At 44.7% G+C, this 18,614-nt stretch overlaps 1 protein-coding gene across 2 annotated transcripts in view; it reads right to left on the bottom strand.

Moving 5' to 3' along the window:
• The window catches only part of ARL14EPL (ADP ribosylation factor like GTPase 14 effector protein like), a 112,027-nt gene that overhangs the window by 26,166 nt on the left and 67,247 nt on the right, over window positions 1–18,614 (bottom strand). For both annotated transcript variants that reach the window (XM_030192325.1, XM_030192326.1), the window contains exon 3: window positions 4,595–4,731. In XM_030192325.1, the coding sequence (XP_030048185.1) occupies window positions 4,595–4,731 (137 nt within the window). The remainder of the gene's footprint in view (window positions 1–4,594; window positions 4,732–18,614) is intronic.

The following is an 18,614-nucleotide window of genomic DNA, read 5'->3' as shown; positions in this document are numbered from 1 at the left end:
TACGAAACCACAAGATACAATTCTATCACGTATGCATTAAATTGCAATTGAGTATCTTGCGGACTATGCCCGTATTCAGTGACCACTCATGAGGTTGCATTACCCTGCTCAGCCTGTCGGCCAGACTGTTGTTTACACCTGCCAGATAAGTGGCTTGGAGAAACATGCCATGATGACGTGCCCAAAGCCACATCTGGACAGCTTCCTGACAGAGGGAGAGATCTGGTGCCAGCCCTGCTTGTTGGTGTAGTATATCGCAACCTTATTGTCTGTTTGAATCAAGATGATTTGGTTGGACAGCTGATCTCTGAAAGCCTTCAGAGCGTTTCAGATCGCTCGTAATTCCATGAGGTTGATCTGAAGACCTGTTTCCCGGAAGGACCAGACTTCTTGAGTGTGAAGCCCATCTACATGAGCTCCCCACCCTAGGAGGGATGCAATCAGTCATCAACACTTTTTGTGGCTGAGGAATTTGGAATGGTCGTCCCATGGTCAAATTGGACCGGATTGTCCACCACTGAAGAGAATTTCAAAGATCGGTGGACAGTTGGATTACATCCTCCAGATTCCCTGTAGCTTGAAACCACTGGGAAGCTAGGGTCCATTGCGCCGATCTCATAAGTAGACGTGCCATAGGTGTTACCATGTACTATAGAGACCATGTGCCCTAAGAGCCTCAACATCTGCCGAGCTGTGATCTGCTGAGACACTCAAACTGTGGACACCAGGGACAGGAGGTTGTCTGCCCTTGTCTCGGGAAGATAAGCCCAAGCTGTCTTTCATGTCCAGCAGTGCTCCAATGAACTCCAATTTTTGAACAGGAGTGAGATGGGACTTGGAGTAATTTATTACGAACCCCAATAGCTCCAGCACCTGAACAGTCATTCGCATGGACTCCAGAGCACCCTCCTCCAAGGTGCTCTTTACCAGCCAATCATCGAGATAAGGAAACACATGCACTCCCAGTTTGCGTAGCGACTCTGTGGATACCGCTAGACACTTTGTAAACACTCTGGGCGCAGACACCAGGCCAAAGGGCAGTACACGGTACTGAAGGTGCTGCATTTCCAGCCGAAATTGAAGATACTTCCTGTGAGCTGGGAGTATCGAACTGTGTGTGTAAGCATCCTGCAAGTCCAGAGAGCATAGCCAATCATTTTCCTGAATCATGGGAAGAAGGGTGCCCAGGGAAACCATCCTGAACTTTTCTCGGACTAGGAATTTGTTCAGGACCCTTAGGTCTAGGATGGGACTTATCCCCCCCTGTTTTCTTTTGCACAAGGAAGTACCTGAAACAGAATCCCAGCCCTTCTTCCCCTGGTGGAACGGGTTCAACTACATGGGCCTTTAGAAGGGTGGAGAGTTCCTCTACAGGTACCTGCTTGTGCTGGGAACTGTAAGAATGAGCTCCCGGTGGGCAATTTGGAGGTTTGGATTCCAGATTGAGGGTGTATCCTAACCGGATTATTTGAAGAACCCACTGGTCGGAGGTTATGAGAGGCCACCTTTGTTGAAAAAACATTAACCTTCCCCCAACCACCAAGTCATCCGGTACGGATACTTTTACAGCGGCTATGCTTAACTGAAGCCAGTCAAAAGCTCGTCCCTTGCTTTTGCTGGGGAGCAGCAGGGGCCTTAGGTGCACGCTGTTGACGAGAACAAGCGCGCTGGGGCTGAGCCTGACTAGGTTGTCGAAAAACCGGAGTGTGCCTACGCCTAGCATAGGAATAGGGAGCACACTGCTTCCCACCAAAAAACCTCCTAGTTGAGGAGGTTGTAGCAGAAGGTGCCCTGTGGGAGAGAGAATCCATAGCATCATTATGCTTCTTGATCTGGTCAACAAGATCCTCTACTTTTTCACCAAAAAGATTGTCCCCCCCGGCAAGGTACATCCGCCATCCGCTGCTGGACTGAATGATCCAGGTCAGAGACACACAGCCATCACTATGCCCTGAGCAGCGATTCTGGATGCCACATCAAAGAGTCGTAAGCTCCCCTGGCCAGGAATTTATGACGCCTTCTGCTGCCTGACCACCTGGTGAAAAGGCTCAGCCTGCTCCAGAGGGAGGGCATCGACTAAGCTAGACAGCTGCCTCACCGAGTTCCGCAAGTGTACGCTCATGAAGAGCTGGTAGGACTAGATATGGGCGAGCATAGCAGCCTGATACGTCTTCCTCCCCCAAAGAATCCAAGGTCCTAGCTTCTCTGCCTGGGGCTGCTGATGTGTAGTCTCTAGTACTTTTGGCTCTTTTGAGAGCGGAGTCCACCACCATGGAATTGTGGGTAACTGAGACCTCATCAACCCAGGTTCATCGTGGATCCAATACTGGGAATCAGCTTTCTCCGGGATCACGGGGCCACACAGAGGGAATGACCAGTTCCGTATAAGAGCTTCCTTAAGTACCTTACGCAGAGGAGCCGTCACAGCCTCCTTAGGTGAAAAGGGATAATCCAGGACCTCGAGCATCTCAGCCCTGGGCTCATCCTCCACCTCCATAGGGAATGGAATAGCCGTAGCCATTTCCCGGACAAAAGATGTAAAGGAAAGACTCTCAGGAGGAGACAGTCACCTTTCAGGTGGAGGGGATGGTTCAGAGGGAATCCCATACAACTCATCGGAAGAAAAGTATCTGGGATCTCCTTCTGACTCCCACGAACGCTCCTCTTCAGAATCGGATAGTACTTCTCTTAGGGAACTCTGACACTGAGCCTGCCTCGACGCCCGAGGATTGACGTCCTGGATGACAATGTCAAGAGGCCGATGCCCGCATGGACTGCGGCAAAGCTTCCTCTGCTGACGTCGAAGGGGAGTCAACCTGGGTGGCAGCTGACACCAGTGCTGAGGACGGGGACCTCACCGCAGGTGAAGGGCCAGACGCCGCTGCAGCAGACGGCACAGAAGGCGCAACCACCCCCAACACCAAAGCAGAATGGCGCAGCAGTCCTTCCAGAAGTTCTGAAAGCAGGGCCCAGATGCACTCGTCGAGAGCCACCATCGGAGAAGGCTGCAGGGTTGGTGGATCAGCCGGTGGCAAAATCTGCTGAGGCTGAGATGCAGGTACCGGGCTGCTAGGAGGCCGGCGCATCAGCACCTCCTGTATGGAGGGGGAACAATTCTCTCGGAGCAGACACTTCTCGGGAGCTCCCGGCACCATGTGTCGAAGGAGATCGGTGACGCTGCTTCTTCGCCTTCGCTCGATGCCTGTCACCGAGGCTCATCGGTGCCGACGAGGAATCCTCACGTCTCCTCGGGGTTGGGTCTGACGATGATCGGTCCCGGGGGGCCTGCATAGCAGGAGGCCTCCAGACAGGTGGAGACCCACTCGATACCACACTGCTCCCAGCGTGTCTTGGTCTCTCAGCAGCCATTACCTCTGCTCCTGATGTTGATACGTCCCTCGATGTTGACGCCGCCAACCTTGGTACTGATGTCTATGCCGAAGGACCAGACCGAGCCCCAAAAGGCTTCTCTCATTGGGTTTCTTGAGCTACTTGGGTCCACTTCCTCATACGAAGACACGGAGCACAAGCAGCTGGGCTGTAGTCGGGCCCAAGGCACTGGATACACAAGGAATGGGTATTCAAGTGGTGACCTCACAAGACTCCTATGGAAGTCTCGTGAGGCTGCCGCTTGAAGTCACAGCAGCCATTTTGAAGTGGCACTGGCAGTGAGTGAGTCCGTGGCAGCGCCAGGCAGGAAACAGTGGGGTTTTTTTCCTGTCCTGAAGACTCGAAGAGGCCACTACACTACCAGGGTGTGATAAGGTATGGGAGAGGAGGTGGATGAAGTCCTGTGAGTGTGAGGAGCTGTAAAAAGGTGGATGGAGGGAGGCTGAGAAAAAGAGGAAATACATCATATGAAGAAGTGGATGGCAAGGAGAGGCGAGAAGGAGATATACTGCTCATGACTACTACTACTACTTAACATTTCTAGAGCGCCACTAGGGTTATACAGCGCTGTACAAGTTAACAAAGAAGGACGGTCCCTGCTCAAAGGAGTTTACAATCTAAAGAACGAAATATTTGCTGTTTTTGGTCATCTGCACTGTTTTCTGTACTGCATGTACAGTCTTTCCCATATGCAGAAGACTTCTCAGTTAATTTAAAAGATGAATGACACTATGTGCCTGATCAATCCCATCCTCTATGAAAAATACGTGTTACATGTAAACAACTGTGCTTTTGCCACCAACAAGCAGGAACCAACAAGCAGGACTAAATCAGGCACACAAGTGAATGGGAGGGAGAGGAAAGGGAGACAGGCCCATGGATATTTGCTGTTTTTTAAAATGTAGATCTTTTTCATTTTATATTTAGCAGAGTATGGAAGAAAAAGCATTTCTGTTACTTTACCAGTATTTTCACTGCTTAAAGAATTTGGCTTTTTTCAAAGTGGGGGTCAAGGTAACTGTGCGATGAAGGGGTGTGATGGGGTGGGGTAGGGGCTGCATCTTATTGTGTCCTCTTTTTTTTGTCGCGGCAAATATGCTAACCCTAACCACAAGCTTCCTCAAAATGCCACAGGATAAACAGCAGCATTACATTACATAACAATGCGTTTTCCAATGCTAGGAGGCCAGTTACACTTTCTTACTTCTTTGTGGTAAAGAACTCATTCATCTGTGACATGCGTGCTTTCTTCTTTTGCAGCCTGGTTTCTGGGTTGAAATCTGCTACCAGTGGTCCTGGGTTTTGAAACGCTAGACATTTTAGCTGCCGCTCTATTTGCTGCTGTAAAAGAAACACACAAGTACTTATTTATTTACTTTATTTATACCCCACATTATCCCAAACTGGCTCGGTTTGGTTCAATGTGTCTTACAAACAATAAACAGCATTGACTAACAATAAAAGGTGATGTCAATAACAATGTCTTGCTTCAAATTTTAATGCATCTGTACTAGCTGCATTTTTTTTTCATATTCAGAATAAGAAAAGAAAAAACACCGCATACAGGGTCTACAAAAGGCTTATGAGATCCACTCCTCTGCACAGACTACAGGTATGCACATGCCAGAAAGTAGGTGTAAAGCTGTCTCGCATCAAAAGTTTGCCTTTTGGGTATATTTTTAATTAGCTGTTTTATTCAGCTAATGCCACCACTGCACACAATTTATATATTTGCTGCCTCTCTCCCCTAAAGAGTGTAACAATCCAAGGGAGATTAAATAAGCTACTCAAAAGATCACAGTGAATGTAAATAGCAAAATTGATTCTAAAGGTTACCAGATTTACAGCACTGAACACCAGGTGGTTATTGGACAGTCTGGAATTATTCAAATTTCTAGAATCTTCTCAGAAGAAAGATATGCATACAGCCATTCTAAAGTGAAACTGATAGATCCTGGATTCTCAGACTTTATGGGCCATGAAGATTAAGGTTTTCCCAGATATGAGTAGATTACTTAGACTAAATGTCAGATGTTCTTGGAATTAATGCCAATTATCTTGTCAGTAGGAGTAGCTCTTTGCTTTAAATTACCTTTTATAAGTTTTGTTCAGTATCCAAGAAAGCAATTTGTATTTTTGAGCCCACTCAACTGTTATTGTTTATGAAAGACAAGACTAGGCCTACTGCTAGCTCTCTTGTTTAACAATTTGTATTCTTGTTATAAGAGGGGTATTATAGTGGTTACATTACAGGGCTTGACTACTAAAACTTCAACTATTCTGCACCAATGGGAGAAATGCTTAGTAAATAGAGCTCAGAGTTTGCTATGGGTATTGATACCATGATTTGTTTTGGCTATCCACAATTTGCTTAATGGGGATAATTTTACAAGAAGACACCTATATGAAAAGTTCAAAAAGGTAACTATTTTAAGCTTATTTAATAAAAGCAACATAGGTGCCTATATGCTTTTATAAAATAGGCTCCCAGAAGTTCCCCATCTTCAGTTTGTTAATTGATATACCATCCTTTAGTTGTATCATCAAGGCGGTTTAGACAGTAACAATTAAAATGAGCCTAGTTAGTAAGTTACATAAAAACAAAGAAAATACAGGGAAATATTACAATCCATAAAGAAACAGATGTTCTTTTCATCTTCAGGGTCAACTAATATTGCACTACCTATCTGTTAAGGATTTATGCTTAAAGCACATGATTTTTCCTTTTCAAGTGGCTTCTCTTTAGAATGGATTACCTGTACATATTAGGGATGAGCCAGATTTATCATTTCGGAAATTGAAATAAAAAGAAAAAGATGTATTTATCAACTCAGGATACGGATAGCCTTACACAGCCCCAAGATTGTAAAAAAGGGATGTTATGTATGGAAAGCTAATTTGAAAAAGTGAGTCTTCAAAGACTGTTTAAAATAAAATAACTGATGGGAGGATATCCAATGTGCATGTGATGGAAGGACATTCCATAAATAAGGTTGGCCCTGTAATACTGAACATAGAATCATGGTATACGTCCAAAAATATATGACAGAAAGACGGGGAACTAGTCCCAATAGCACCCAAATGCCATTGCACACATTTACCTCTGTTCTAAGCATGTACCCATGTTATTTGATAAAATATGCAGTACATCACAATACTGCCTCCACTCTGCCCATCCTATGTACCCTGTGAATACCTACATGCCAAATTCCACTTTGCGTGCTTATGTTTTACACATATTCAACCCTGCAAATTTTTTTTTTAAACAAGTCTTTTCTGCATGTAAAACAGGTTTTAAATGTTGGAAGTTTTATAAAATTACCCCAGTATTGGGGCATTCTATAAAATAGTTTCCAACATTTACTCATGCATTGCACACAGAAATGATTAGAATACTAGCAATATATGTTCCTAATGACAATATTCTGCTTAAGCGCTATTCTGCAAATACACACATCTCACATAGCTATGCAGGGCAGAGCCAGGAACAATGTGGGCAGAGCTCACACTTACACACACATACCTTATACAATACTATAAGCTACACGTATCTGTGAAGAAACAGTGTGTTTTAAGCATGTAAAATGTATTAGATATTTCCCTGTTTTAATTTGAGGGGGTAAGCAAACATGTGGACAATGGGGAGCCGGTTGATATTGTATATCTGGATTTTCAGAAGGCGTTTGACAAAGTGCCGCACGAAAGACTCCTGAAGAAATTGCAGAGTCATGGAATCGGAGGTAGGGTATTATTATGGATTAAGAACTGGTTGAAAGATAGGAAGCAGAGAGTAGGATTGCGTGGCCAGTATTCTCAGTGGAGGAGGGTAGTTAGTGGGGTCCCGCAGGGGTCTGTGCTAGGTCCGTTGCTTTTTAATGTATTTATAAATGACCTAGAGATGGGAATAACTAGTGAGGTAATTAAATTCGCCGATGACACAAAATTATTCAGGGTCGTCAAGTCGCAGGAGGAATGTGAACGATTACAGGAGGACCTTGCGAGACTGGGAGAATGGGCGTGCAAGTGGCAGATGAAGTTCAATGTTGACAAGTGCAAAGTGATGCATGTGGGTAAGAGGAACCCGAATTATAGCTACGTCTTGCAAGGTTCCGCGTTAGGAGTTACGGATCAAGAAAGGGATCTGGGTGTCGTCGTCGATGATACGCTGAAACCTTCTGCTCAGTGTGCTGCTGCGGCTAGGAAAGCGAATAGAATGTTGGGTGTTATTAGGAAGGGTATGGAGTCCACGTGTGCGGATGTTATAATGCCGTTGTATCGCTCCATGGTGCGACCGCACCTGGAGTATTGTGTTCAGTACTGGTCTCCGTATCTCAAAAAAGATATAGTAGAATTGGAAAAGGTACAGCGAAGGGCGACGAAAATGATAGTGGGGATGGGACGACTTTCCTATGAAGAGAGGCTGAGAAGGCTAGGGCTTTTCAGCTTGGAGAAGAGACGGCTGAGGGGAGATATGATAGAAGTGTATAAAATAATGAGTGGAATGGATCGGGTGGATGTGAAGCGACTGTTCACGCTATCCAAAAATACTAGGACTAGAGGGCATGAGTTGAAGCTACAGTGTGGTAAATTTAAAACGAATCGGAGAAAATTTTTCTTCACCCAACGTGTAATTAGACTCTGGAATTCGTTGCCGGAGAACGTGGTACGGGCGGTTAGCTTGACGGAGTTTAAAAAGGGGTTAGATAGATTCCTAAAGGACAAGTCCATAGACCGCTATTAAATGGACTTGGAAAAATTCCGCATTTTTAGGTATAACTTGTCTGGAATGTTTTTACGTTTGGGGAGCGTGCCAGGTGCCCTTGACCTGGATTGGCCACTGTCGGTGACAGGATGCTGGGCTAGATGGACCTTTGGTCTTTCCCAGTATGGCACTACTTATGTACTTATGTCCTGAAATGTTATTTCTCCTATTTGGCCAGCAGGTGGTGTTTCTTTGCTGTAAAGCTGTTATAAGGAACTGACGCCCATTTTACCAAGCTACGGCAAAAGGGATCCTGCGCTGGCATTGGCGCATGTTTTTCACACGTGCCAAGGTCTCCTTTTACCGCAGCTGGTAAAAGGAAAGCCTCGTTTTCCTACAGGAAATGGCCGTGTGGCAAGTAAAGCACTTGCCATGCGGCCATTTTGGTGGGGGGGGGGGGGGGGAAGCTCTTACTGCCACCCATTGAGGTGGAAGTAAGGGCTCTGATGCTAACCCGGCGGTAACTGGAAATCACGGTGCGCTAGGGGTGGGAAGTACCACCAGACTGCTACAGTAGCCCAATGATACTTCCTGTATAGCGAGCGGTAAGCCCACGTTGGGCTTACCGCCACTTAGTAAAAGGAGCCCTGAATGTTCTTTTTCTTTAACACAAGAGCTTAGCCTAGATTGGGTGGCAGGGGGGATAGTGCTGGGCAGACTTCTACGGTCTGTGCCCTGAAAAAGACAGATACAAATCAAGGTAAGGTATAAACAAAAAGTAGCACATGAGTTATCTTGTTGGGCAGACTGGATGGACCATGCAGGTCTTTTTCTGCCGTCTACTATGTTACTATATGTTACAAGCAGGAAGCAAGAAGGATATCTTTAAAACTTGTTGACTGGGCTCTGATTGGCCTGGAGTTTGAAATTACCCAGAAGTTGTCGCTGGTTGTTGCTTCAGTTTCAGCCTGGGAGGAGAGAGAGAGAGATCTCTTTTTTTTGAAGCTCTGTGAACAGATATACGTTCTGATCTCCCCAGGTACTTTCTAGGAAGTATGCAAGTGTTTAGTTAGTGTTATAATTGATCCGTATTTCAGTTACCTGTTATTGTTTGCCAATTGCACTGTTTTGTTCGACTGTTTAATATCTTTTAAGAGAATAAACATAATTGTTTGTTCATCTTGTCTGGACTGATAAAGAATCCTGGTAGTTTGTGTGTTGGGTCTGTGAGTGCTTTCTGGGAACTATGGGACCACTTGGAGTGTGGCTCCAGTAACCTAGAAATCACTGGAGAGCGGGAGACTCACCCAGAGGCGGTTGTGAACCAGTTGGCAGGAGGAGGGTGCAAGTGTGGAGAATGAGTTTCAGGTGTAGGCGGACCCGAGCTGTTCTGGGGACAGACCCTTTAAGTGGCTGTGGGGTAACCCTAGGTGTTTCGTGACAATATCTCTCTGGCATTTAGGCACCAGCATTTACACCACCTGGTTTTAAGTGCTCATGCACTCATGCCCAAGCTCTAGGTGTATATATACTCAATAGGCTATTATTCTCTAAAGGAAAAGTAGGCTCCATGTTCCTTTATGAAAGAAGAAACTACCAGGCCCCCTGCTCTAAAACTGTCCTTTATATGGATTATTAGAAGCATTTTGATTAACACTGTTTGGGAAGAGACCATCAGTACACCAGTCTGTCAATACGCGTTTGTTTGTGTATGTGCAACGTCTCTTGTTTGTAGAATAACCTGTTAGGTGCGGGTGATGGGAAAGCCAGGCTCCATCCCCTGAACAAGAAGCCAAGCCAGCAGATGAGCAGCAACAATGAAGCAGTGGATTTGAGGGAGGGAGGGGGGAGCCAGACTCCACCACCTGAAAGAAGTGGAGTGGACTCGTGGATAAGCAGCATGCTGAGAGGAAGCCAAACCCTGCCAGCACTGAAAAGGAGTCCCTAAGGTAGCCATGGAGTCGAGCCGAAGAGAAGCTGTAGGGAGCAGGAGGGGGGAAAGAGTGAAAAAGAGGAGAACTGGGAGAACGCAAGGATAATGGCAGGAAAGGTGAATAGTGCAAAAGGGACAGAGAGTAAATACAGGAGGAGGAGAAGAGAAACTGCAAGGGAGAGCGAAGCGTACAAGTCCACAGCCACACACTGCTATACGCACATACACTTTCACACACATGAACCCAAACCCATGACATACACACCCCCAACCTCTGCACAGATGAATAGCTGAACTAACTATGTGGAGATCCAACCATTGATACGCACCTCGCATAGACCATCAGTCACTAACTACACTATCCCCACCACCCACACATCCTGTTACCCTACTGAGATGAACTTTACCATAATTTCAACAAAATCTTCCGTAGAGACATGCCCGAGTACGTGAATAAGGGAAAAAATGCACCAATGTGTCACTAGAAGTTACTTGAATTATGCCTTGGATTGTCTCTTCATTTGGAGGTTGTGTCTTTCTAAGTATATATTATTCTTTATATTTTATTTTTTCGTTTTAGTTTTCATTTGAATGTGTACATCTCTGTGGATTATTTCTTCAGAAGTACTGTGTAAATATACAATTTTAAAAAAAAGACAGACATATAGGGCTAAATCCAGTAAATGGTGTTCAAATTTGAGCGCTGGAAAAAAAATTGGCACAACGCTATTCTATAAATAGCACTCTGGGATGAGTACGTAATGTTGATTCTTGAGACTACAAAAAGGTGCCAGGATTTACACCTAATGAAACGGGGGGGGAGGGGGGGGGGGGAGGGTAAATCCTGGCACACAAGTTGGGTGTGCATCCCCCTAATTCTGTATCACTTCACGTAACTTTTGGGAGTGTACACAAATCCTAATTGGTGCTAATGTCAATGACTGTTAGTACTCAACTATTGCTGTTAACTGGCACGTTAACCAATTAAGTTGCGCATGCATTTTGGGATCATGCCCAAATTTTGTCATGCAAATCTGGATGACCTTTATAGAATTTGGGGGATAATGTGCTCCGAGATTACTATTGAATAGAACTAGCTTGTTCCCAACAGGAAACTAAATGTAAAGAGACAATCATATCTAAGAGCTCATTTTATAAAGCAGTACTACTAATTAGCATGAGCTGAATGTGAAGAAACCCATGGGAAGCGAATGGGCTTCTTCACATTCAACGTGCTGCTAATCAGTAGTGCTGCTGCTTTGTAAAACAAGTCCTAAATGTCAATGCACTGCAGGTACATGGAAAACATGAGCCAGGGTCCCTTGGTACAGAAATCAGAATTAAAAAATATATATATATCAATGGTTCAAAAAGTTATTGGGGCAAAGGACCCACATACACTATCTTGTTGGCGCACATATATGTGTGTTCAACAGTATAATTTTGTAAGAGCCACTTTTTGTGTGTAAAACACACTTTACATACAGAAAATGTGTTTTATAATTACCCCCACTTTATGTATTCTTTCATACAACATGTTCAGTACTAGGGTCCACCTTAGGAGTCAGCAACCAAGAAAAAGATCTAGGTGTTACTGTAGACAATATGCTGAAATCTTCTGCCCAGTATGTGCCAGCAGTCAATAAAGCAAACAGGATGCTAGGAATTAAGAAAGGGATGGAAAATAAGAAGAACGACTTTGTCTTGAATATTGTGTTCAATTCTGATTGCTGTATCTTAAAAATATATATAGAGAATTTTAAAAAAACAGTTCAAAGAAGAGTGACCAAAATGATTAAAGGGATGGAACTCCTCTAATATGAAGAAAGGCGAAAGAGATTAGGGCTCTTCAGCTTAGAAGACAAACAACTGAGGGGGCATATGATTGAGGTCTACAAAATCGTGAGTGTTGTATTATGGGTAAACAGTATCCTGTTTTCCAACAGTGGGCAATCCAGGTCACAAGTACCTGTCAGAAACCCAAATAGTGGCAACATTCCATGTTACTGATCCAAGGGCAAGTAGTAGCTTCCCCATGTCTATCTCAAAAACAGATTTTGGACGTTTTCTCCTGGAACTTGCCCAAACCTTTCTTAAACCCAGATACTCTAACCACTGTTACCACATCCCCTGGCAACGAGTTCCAGACCTTAACTATTTGTTGAGTGAAAAAATAATTCCTCCTATTTGATTCAAAGTTATTTCCATGTAACTTCTTTGAGTATCCCCTTGACTTTTTCAAGAGTTAAGAAAAAAACAAAACTAAAAAAAAAAACCTGACATTTTTTTTTTTTACCTGCTCTACACCACTAAGGATCTTGTACACCTCAATCATATCTCTCCCCTCAGCTGTCTCTTTTCCAAGCTGAACAGCCCTAACCTCTTTAACCTTTCCATCTCCTTTACCATTATTGTTGCTCTTCTTTGAACCTTTTCTAATTTTGCCATATGTTTTTTAAGATATGGCAACCAACATAGGAGGCAACTTAAAATGACTGGGGGTGCTAAAACTCAACAAAAGTGAATACTCCCTGGTCAGAGTAATGGAGTTTGCTCAATATTGAGGGTACTCAAGAACAAAGCAGACACCTATGGTAACCAGAACTGAACACAATACTTCCTTTTTTGGCCACCAGCGCACACTGAGCAGAAAATTTCAGTGTACTGTCTACAAGGTGAACCCTAGCATCTCGTAACTATGATTTGGATTATTCTTCCCAATGTGCATCACTTTGCATTTGTCCCCATTAAATTTCATCTGCATGTGGATACCCAGTATTCCAATTTCCTAAGGTGTTTTGACAACTTTGAACTATTTTGTGTCATCTGCAAATTTAACCACCTCACTTATATCGTTCCGATTTCCAGATCATTTATAAATATGTTAAATAGTACTGGTCCCAGTACAGATCCCTGCGGCACTCCAAAATTCACTCTCTTCCACTGAGAAAATGGCCATTTAACCCTACCCTCTGTTTTCTGTCCAATAACCAATTACTATACCTTTTATGAGATACGGACCATGGAGCGATACAAAGGCATTATAGTGTTTTTGGTCTTATTCACCATCCCTTTCCTAATAATTCCTAGCACCCTATTTGCTTTTTTGGCCGCCGCCACACACTGAGCAGAAGATTTCAGCGTATTACCTACGATGACACCCAGATCTTTTTCTTGAACGCTGACCCCCAAGGTGGACCCCAGCATCAGGTAACTACGATTTGGGTTATTCTTTCCAAATGTGCATCACCTAGCATTTGTCCACATTAAATTTCATCTGCCATTTGGATGCCCAGTCTTCCAGTTTCCTAAGGTCTTCCTACTACTTACTACTACTTATTTCTATAGCGCTACCGGACGTACGCAGCGCTTCACACTTGAACATGGAGAGACAGTCCCTTCTCAATAGAGCTTACTGTCTAATTATGACAGAGAGGACAAGTAAGGGATAAGGGTTAGGACAGACAGGACATATCAGGGATAGGGGACAGTTTAGGTATAGGAGTTAAAAGCAACATCTAAGAGGTGGGTTTTTAGCCTAGATTTGAAGATGGCCAGAGATGAGGCTTGGCGTACCGGCTCAGGAAGTTTATTCCAGGCATACGGTGCAGCAAGATAGAAGGAACGGAGTCTGGAGTTAGCGGTGGAGCAGAAGGGTGCAGATAAGAGAGATTTGCCCAGTGAGAGGAGTTCCCGGGGAGGAGTGTAGGGAGAGATGAAAGTGGAGAGGTATTGAGGAGCTGCAGAGTGAATGCATTTGTAAGTCAGTAAGAGGAGTTTGAACTGAATGTGGAAACGGATAGGGAGCAAACGAAGTGACTTGAGGAGAGGGCTAATATGAGCATAACGACACTGGCGGAATATTAGTCGTGCAGCAGAATTTTGAACAGATTGAAAAGGAGAGAGATGGCTCAGTGGGAGACCTCTAAGAAGCAAGTTGCAGTAGTCTAAGCGGGAGGTGATAAGAGAGTGTGGATGAGGGTTCTGGTTGCACACTCAGAAAGGAAAGGGCGAATTTTGGTGATGTTATAGAGGAAGAAATGACAGGTTTTAGCAGTCTGTTGAATATGTGAAGCGAAGGAGAGGGAGGAGTCAAAGATGACCCCAAGGTTACGTGCTGATGAGACGGGAAGGATGAGCGTATTATTCACAGAAATAGAGAAAGGGGGGAGAGGAGAGGTCGGTTTAGGTGGAAAGATAAGAAGCTCAGTCTTGGTCATGTTTAGCTTCAGATGGCGATGAAACATCCAGGCAGCAATGTCACACAGGCATGCTGAAACTTTGGCCTGGATGCCTGCTGAGATTTCTGGTGTAGAGAGGTAGATCTGGGAGTCGTCGGCATCAAGATGATACTGATAACCATGGGATGAGATCAGAGTACCAAGCGAAGAAGTATAGATGGAGAAGAGTAGAGGTCCCAGGACAGATCCCTGAGGTACACCAACTGACAGCGGGATAGAAGAGGAGGAGGATCCACCAGAGTATAAGCTAAAAGTACGTTTGGATAGATAAGAAGAAAACCAAGAAAGAACAGAGCCTTGAAAACCAAGCGAGGATAGCGTATCGAGGAGTAAGCTGTGATCGACTGTGTCAAAAGCAGCAGATAGATCAAGAAGGATGAGGATAGAATAAAGCCCTTTGGATCTGGCCTGGAGCAGGTCGTTGGAGACTTTAGTAAGCGCCGTTTCGGCTGAATGATGGGGGCGAAAGCCAGATTGAAGTGGATCAAGAATTGCTTTAGACGATAGGAAGTCGAGGCAACGATGGTGAACAGCACGTTCAAGCATCTTGGATAGGAAAGGGAGGAGGGAGATGGGGCGATAGTTGGAGGGACAGGTAGGGTCCAAAGAGGGTTTCTTCAGGAGTGGTGTTACTACGGCATGTTTGAAGGCATCGGGAACAGTTGCAGTGGAAAGAGAAAGATTGAGGATATGACAGATGAAAGGGATGACAGTGGGTGAGATGGTGTTGAGTAGATGAGTGGGAATAGGGTCAGAGGAGCAGGTGGTTAGTTTTGAGGAGGAAAGAAGGAGTGTAGTTTCGTCTTCAGTGATTTCAGGAAAGGAAGAAAAGGAGGCGGGGGTTGGGGGGTTGAGAGAATGGACTAAGGGAGGGCGAGGTGGGGGTGAACTGGCTGAGAATTCAAGTTTAATCTTGTGGACCTTATTGTGGAAGTACTCAGCTAGAGTCTTGGAAGAAAGTGAGGGGGGAGTTGGAGGAGAAGGCACTTTGAGGAGAGAGTTGAGAGTGGCAAAGAGGCATCGAGGGTTTGAGCCAAGAGAGTTTGTCAACTGGATGTAATAGTCCTGTTTGGCGAGGAAAAGAGCAGACTGGAAGGAGATCAGCAAGAATTTGAAATGTATGAAGTCCAACGCAGAGGAGAGAATAGTGTTATAGGCCGAGACAGCCTCATTGACGGACTTGGATACCATAGCGGTAGAGAAGACATTTGAGACGTTGGAGGATAGGGTCGAAGGGTCGATAGCCTGAAGATTCCTAAATGTGTTGCTTAGGGTTGGACGTGCCTGGGGAAGAGGGTGTTTAAGTGTTAAAGTTATCAGATGATGGTCGGAGAGTAGAAGAGGTGAGGCGCAGAAATGGGAGAGTGAGCAGTTTGAGGAGAGGATAACATCGAAACAGTGGCCATTCTGGTGAGTCGGGGCAGTGGAGCACAGTTGGAGATTGAAGGAAGCTGTTAAAGCAAGAAACTGAGAAGTATGAGAGTCAGAGGGATCATTAGCATGAATGTTAAAATCCCCTAGAATGAGAGAAGGAGATGAGGGTGCAAGGAAGAAGGAAAGCCAGGCTTCAAAGTCGGTGAGAAAGGAAGAGAGGGATTTATCAGGGGGGCGATAAATGACTGCTACTCGGAGAGGCAAAGGAGCAAATAAGCGGATGGAATGGACTTCGAAGGAAGAAAAGCAGTGTGATTGAGGTGGGAGGAGCGGTTGAAACCTACAAGAGGGCGAAAGTAGTAGCCCAACACCGCCTCCACGGCCCACCGGGCGAGGTGTATGGGAGAAAAGATAGCCTCCATGGCACAGAGCCGCGACTGAAGCAGAGTCTTCAGGGTGAAGCCAGGTTTCAGTTAGGGCAAGTATGATGGAGGGTGCGAGAGATAAAGAGATCGTGGATATAGGGGAGTTTGTTGCAGATAGAGCGGGCATTCCACAACGCACAGGAGAAGGGCAGGGAAGAAGGGGGAAGGAGAGGAACAGAGAGTAGATTGGAGCTATCATGGTGTGGCCTGCATAGATAGGGTGAGAGCTGATGTGGGGGACCGGGATTGGGATTGATATCCCCAGCAGAGAGCAGGAGAAGGAGCAAGAGAGTACGGAGAAGAGTAAGAGAGGTGTGACGATGGCGACGAAGGCGAGATGTACTCAGGTAGAAAGTAGAGGGATGAATGGACGGAAGGAAATGATGAAGGTTGAGAGCTGTGAAGAAGGAAGAGGAAAAAAGAGATGGTGAGATGACAAATGGTGAGGTAACGAATACAGAGAGTGGACAATGTGTTCTGGCGGTGTACAGTGGTTTTGAGTGGGGAAATAGATTAGGCAGGGACAGTACCAAGAAGAGGAAGTGTACTGGAGCCATGAGTAGTAACTGGGATAAGTATAAGTAGTATAAGCAGTAGTATAGGTGTGATATAATTAGTGTGATAGTGTAGTTAGGAAGGCCACCCAGTCACTATTTAAGAAGTGTCAACCCTGCAATATTTCACAGTCTGCACATGTTTTAACAACCTTGAATAGGTTTGTATCATCTGCAGATTTGATCACCTCACTCATCGTCCCGATTTCCATATCATTTATAAATATGTTGAATAATACCAGTCCCAGTACAAATCCCTGCGGCACTCCGCTGTTCACCCTCCTCCATTGAGAGAAATGACCATTGAACCCTACCCTCTGTTTTCTGTCCAATAACCAATTCCTAATCCACACCAGAACCTTGCTTCCTATCCCATGACTCTTAATTTTCTCATAAAGAACTTTATCAAAAGCTCTCTCAAAATCTAGATACACTACATCAACTGGCTCACCTTTATCCACATGTTTATTCGTGCCTTCAAAGAAATGAAGCAAATTGGTGAGGCAAGACTTCCCTCGGCTGAACCCACGCTGACTCTGTCCCATTAAACCATGTTTATATAAGTGTTCTGTAATTTTATTGTTTATAACAGTTTCCACTATTTTGCCCAGCACCGACATCAGGCTTACTGGTCTATAATTTTCCACATCACCCCTAGAACATTTTCAAAAATCAGCATCACATTGGCCACCTTCTAATCTTCAGGTACTACAGATGATTTTATCGACAGGTTACATATTACTAACAGCAGGTCAGCAATTTCATGCTTGAGTTCTTTGAGTATTCTTGGATGTATGCCACCCAGTCCAGGTGATTTACTACTCTTTAATTTGTCAATTTGGCTCAGTACATCTTCCAGTTCCTCCACATCATTACCCTTCAAAACCAATTCCGGTATTGGCAAATCTCGTACGTAAAGACAGAAGCAAAGAATTCATTCAGTTTCTCTGCTATGGCCATGTCATCCTTAAGCACCCCTTTTACTCCTTCGTGATCTAACGGTCCCACGGAAAGTTGTTCCTGTGAGTTTTAGCCTCTGCGGCAAGTTTCTCTTCATATCATCTTTTAGACTTCTTTATTAATGCTTTGTATCTGACTTGTCAGTGATTATGTTAGTTCTTATTTTCTTCATGTGGGTCCTTTTTCCATTCTTTGAAGGACAATCTTTTGGCTGTAATGGCCTCTATTATTTCCCCTTTAACCATGCTGGCTGACATTTTCTCTTCTTTCCACCTTTGCAAATATGTAGAATGCATCTGGACTGGGCTTCCAAGATGGTATTTTTGAATAAAGTTTATGCCTGATGTGGAGGGGCATTTTGCGAAAAATGTCCAAAATCCAAATAGGAGAAAAACGTCTCTTTTGTTTTTGAAAATACAGTTCCAAACAACGTTTTTTTTTTATTTGGACGTTTTGTTTTTTGGTCCATTAAAAAAAAAAAAAAAAAAAAAGTCCAAGTGCAAAACGCACAAAATCAAGCCATTGGGGTGTAGGAGGAGCCAGCATTTTTAAGTAGACTGGTCCCAGACATCTCAGGACAGCAATAGGGCACCCTAGGGAGCACTGCCGTGGACTTCATAAAATGCTCCCAGGTACACATCTCACCATTGCTCCTTTACCTTGTGTGCTGAGCCCCCAAAACCCACTACCCCCAACTGTACACCACTTCCATAGCCCTTACAAGTGAAGGGGGCACCTATATATGAGTACAGTGGGTTTCTGGTGAGTTTTGGAGGGCTCACAGTTTCCACCACAAGTATAACAGGTAGGGGGAGGTAGGAGCCTGGGTCCACCTGTCTGCAGTGCACTGCACCCAACACTAGACTACTCCAGGGACCTGCATGCTGTTCTAATGGACCTGAGTATAACTTCTGAGGCTGGCATAGAGGTTAGTAAGTAATATTTTTCATCACATTTTGGGGGGGTGGGAGGAGGTTAGTGACCACTGGGGGAATAAGGGGAGGTCATTCCTGATTCCCTCCACTGGTCATCTGA

Source organism: Microcaecilia unicolor, chromosome 2, assembly GCF_901765095.1.
Source record: "Microcaecilia unicolor chromosome 2, aMicUni1.1, whole genome shotgun sequence".
Lineage (NCBI taxonomy): Eukaryota > Metazoa > Chordata > Amphibia > Gymnophiona > Siphonopidae > Microcaecilia > Microcaecilia unicolor.
The sequence above is the reverse complement of the archived record's forward strand: the minus strand, read 5'-3'. Positions and strand labels throughout refer to the sequence as shown.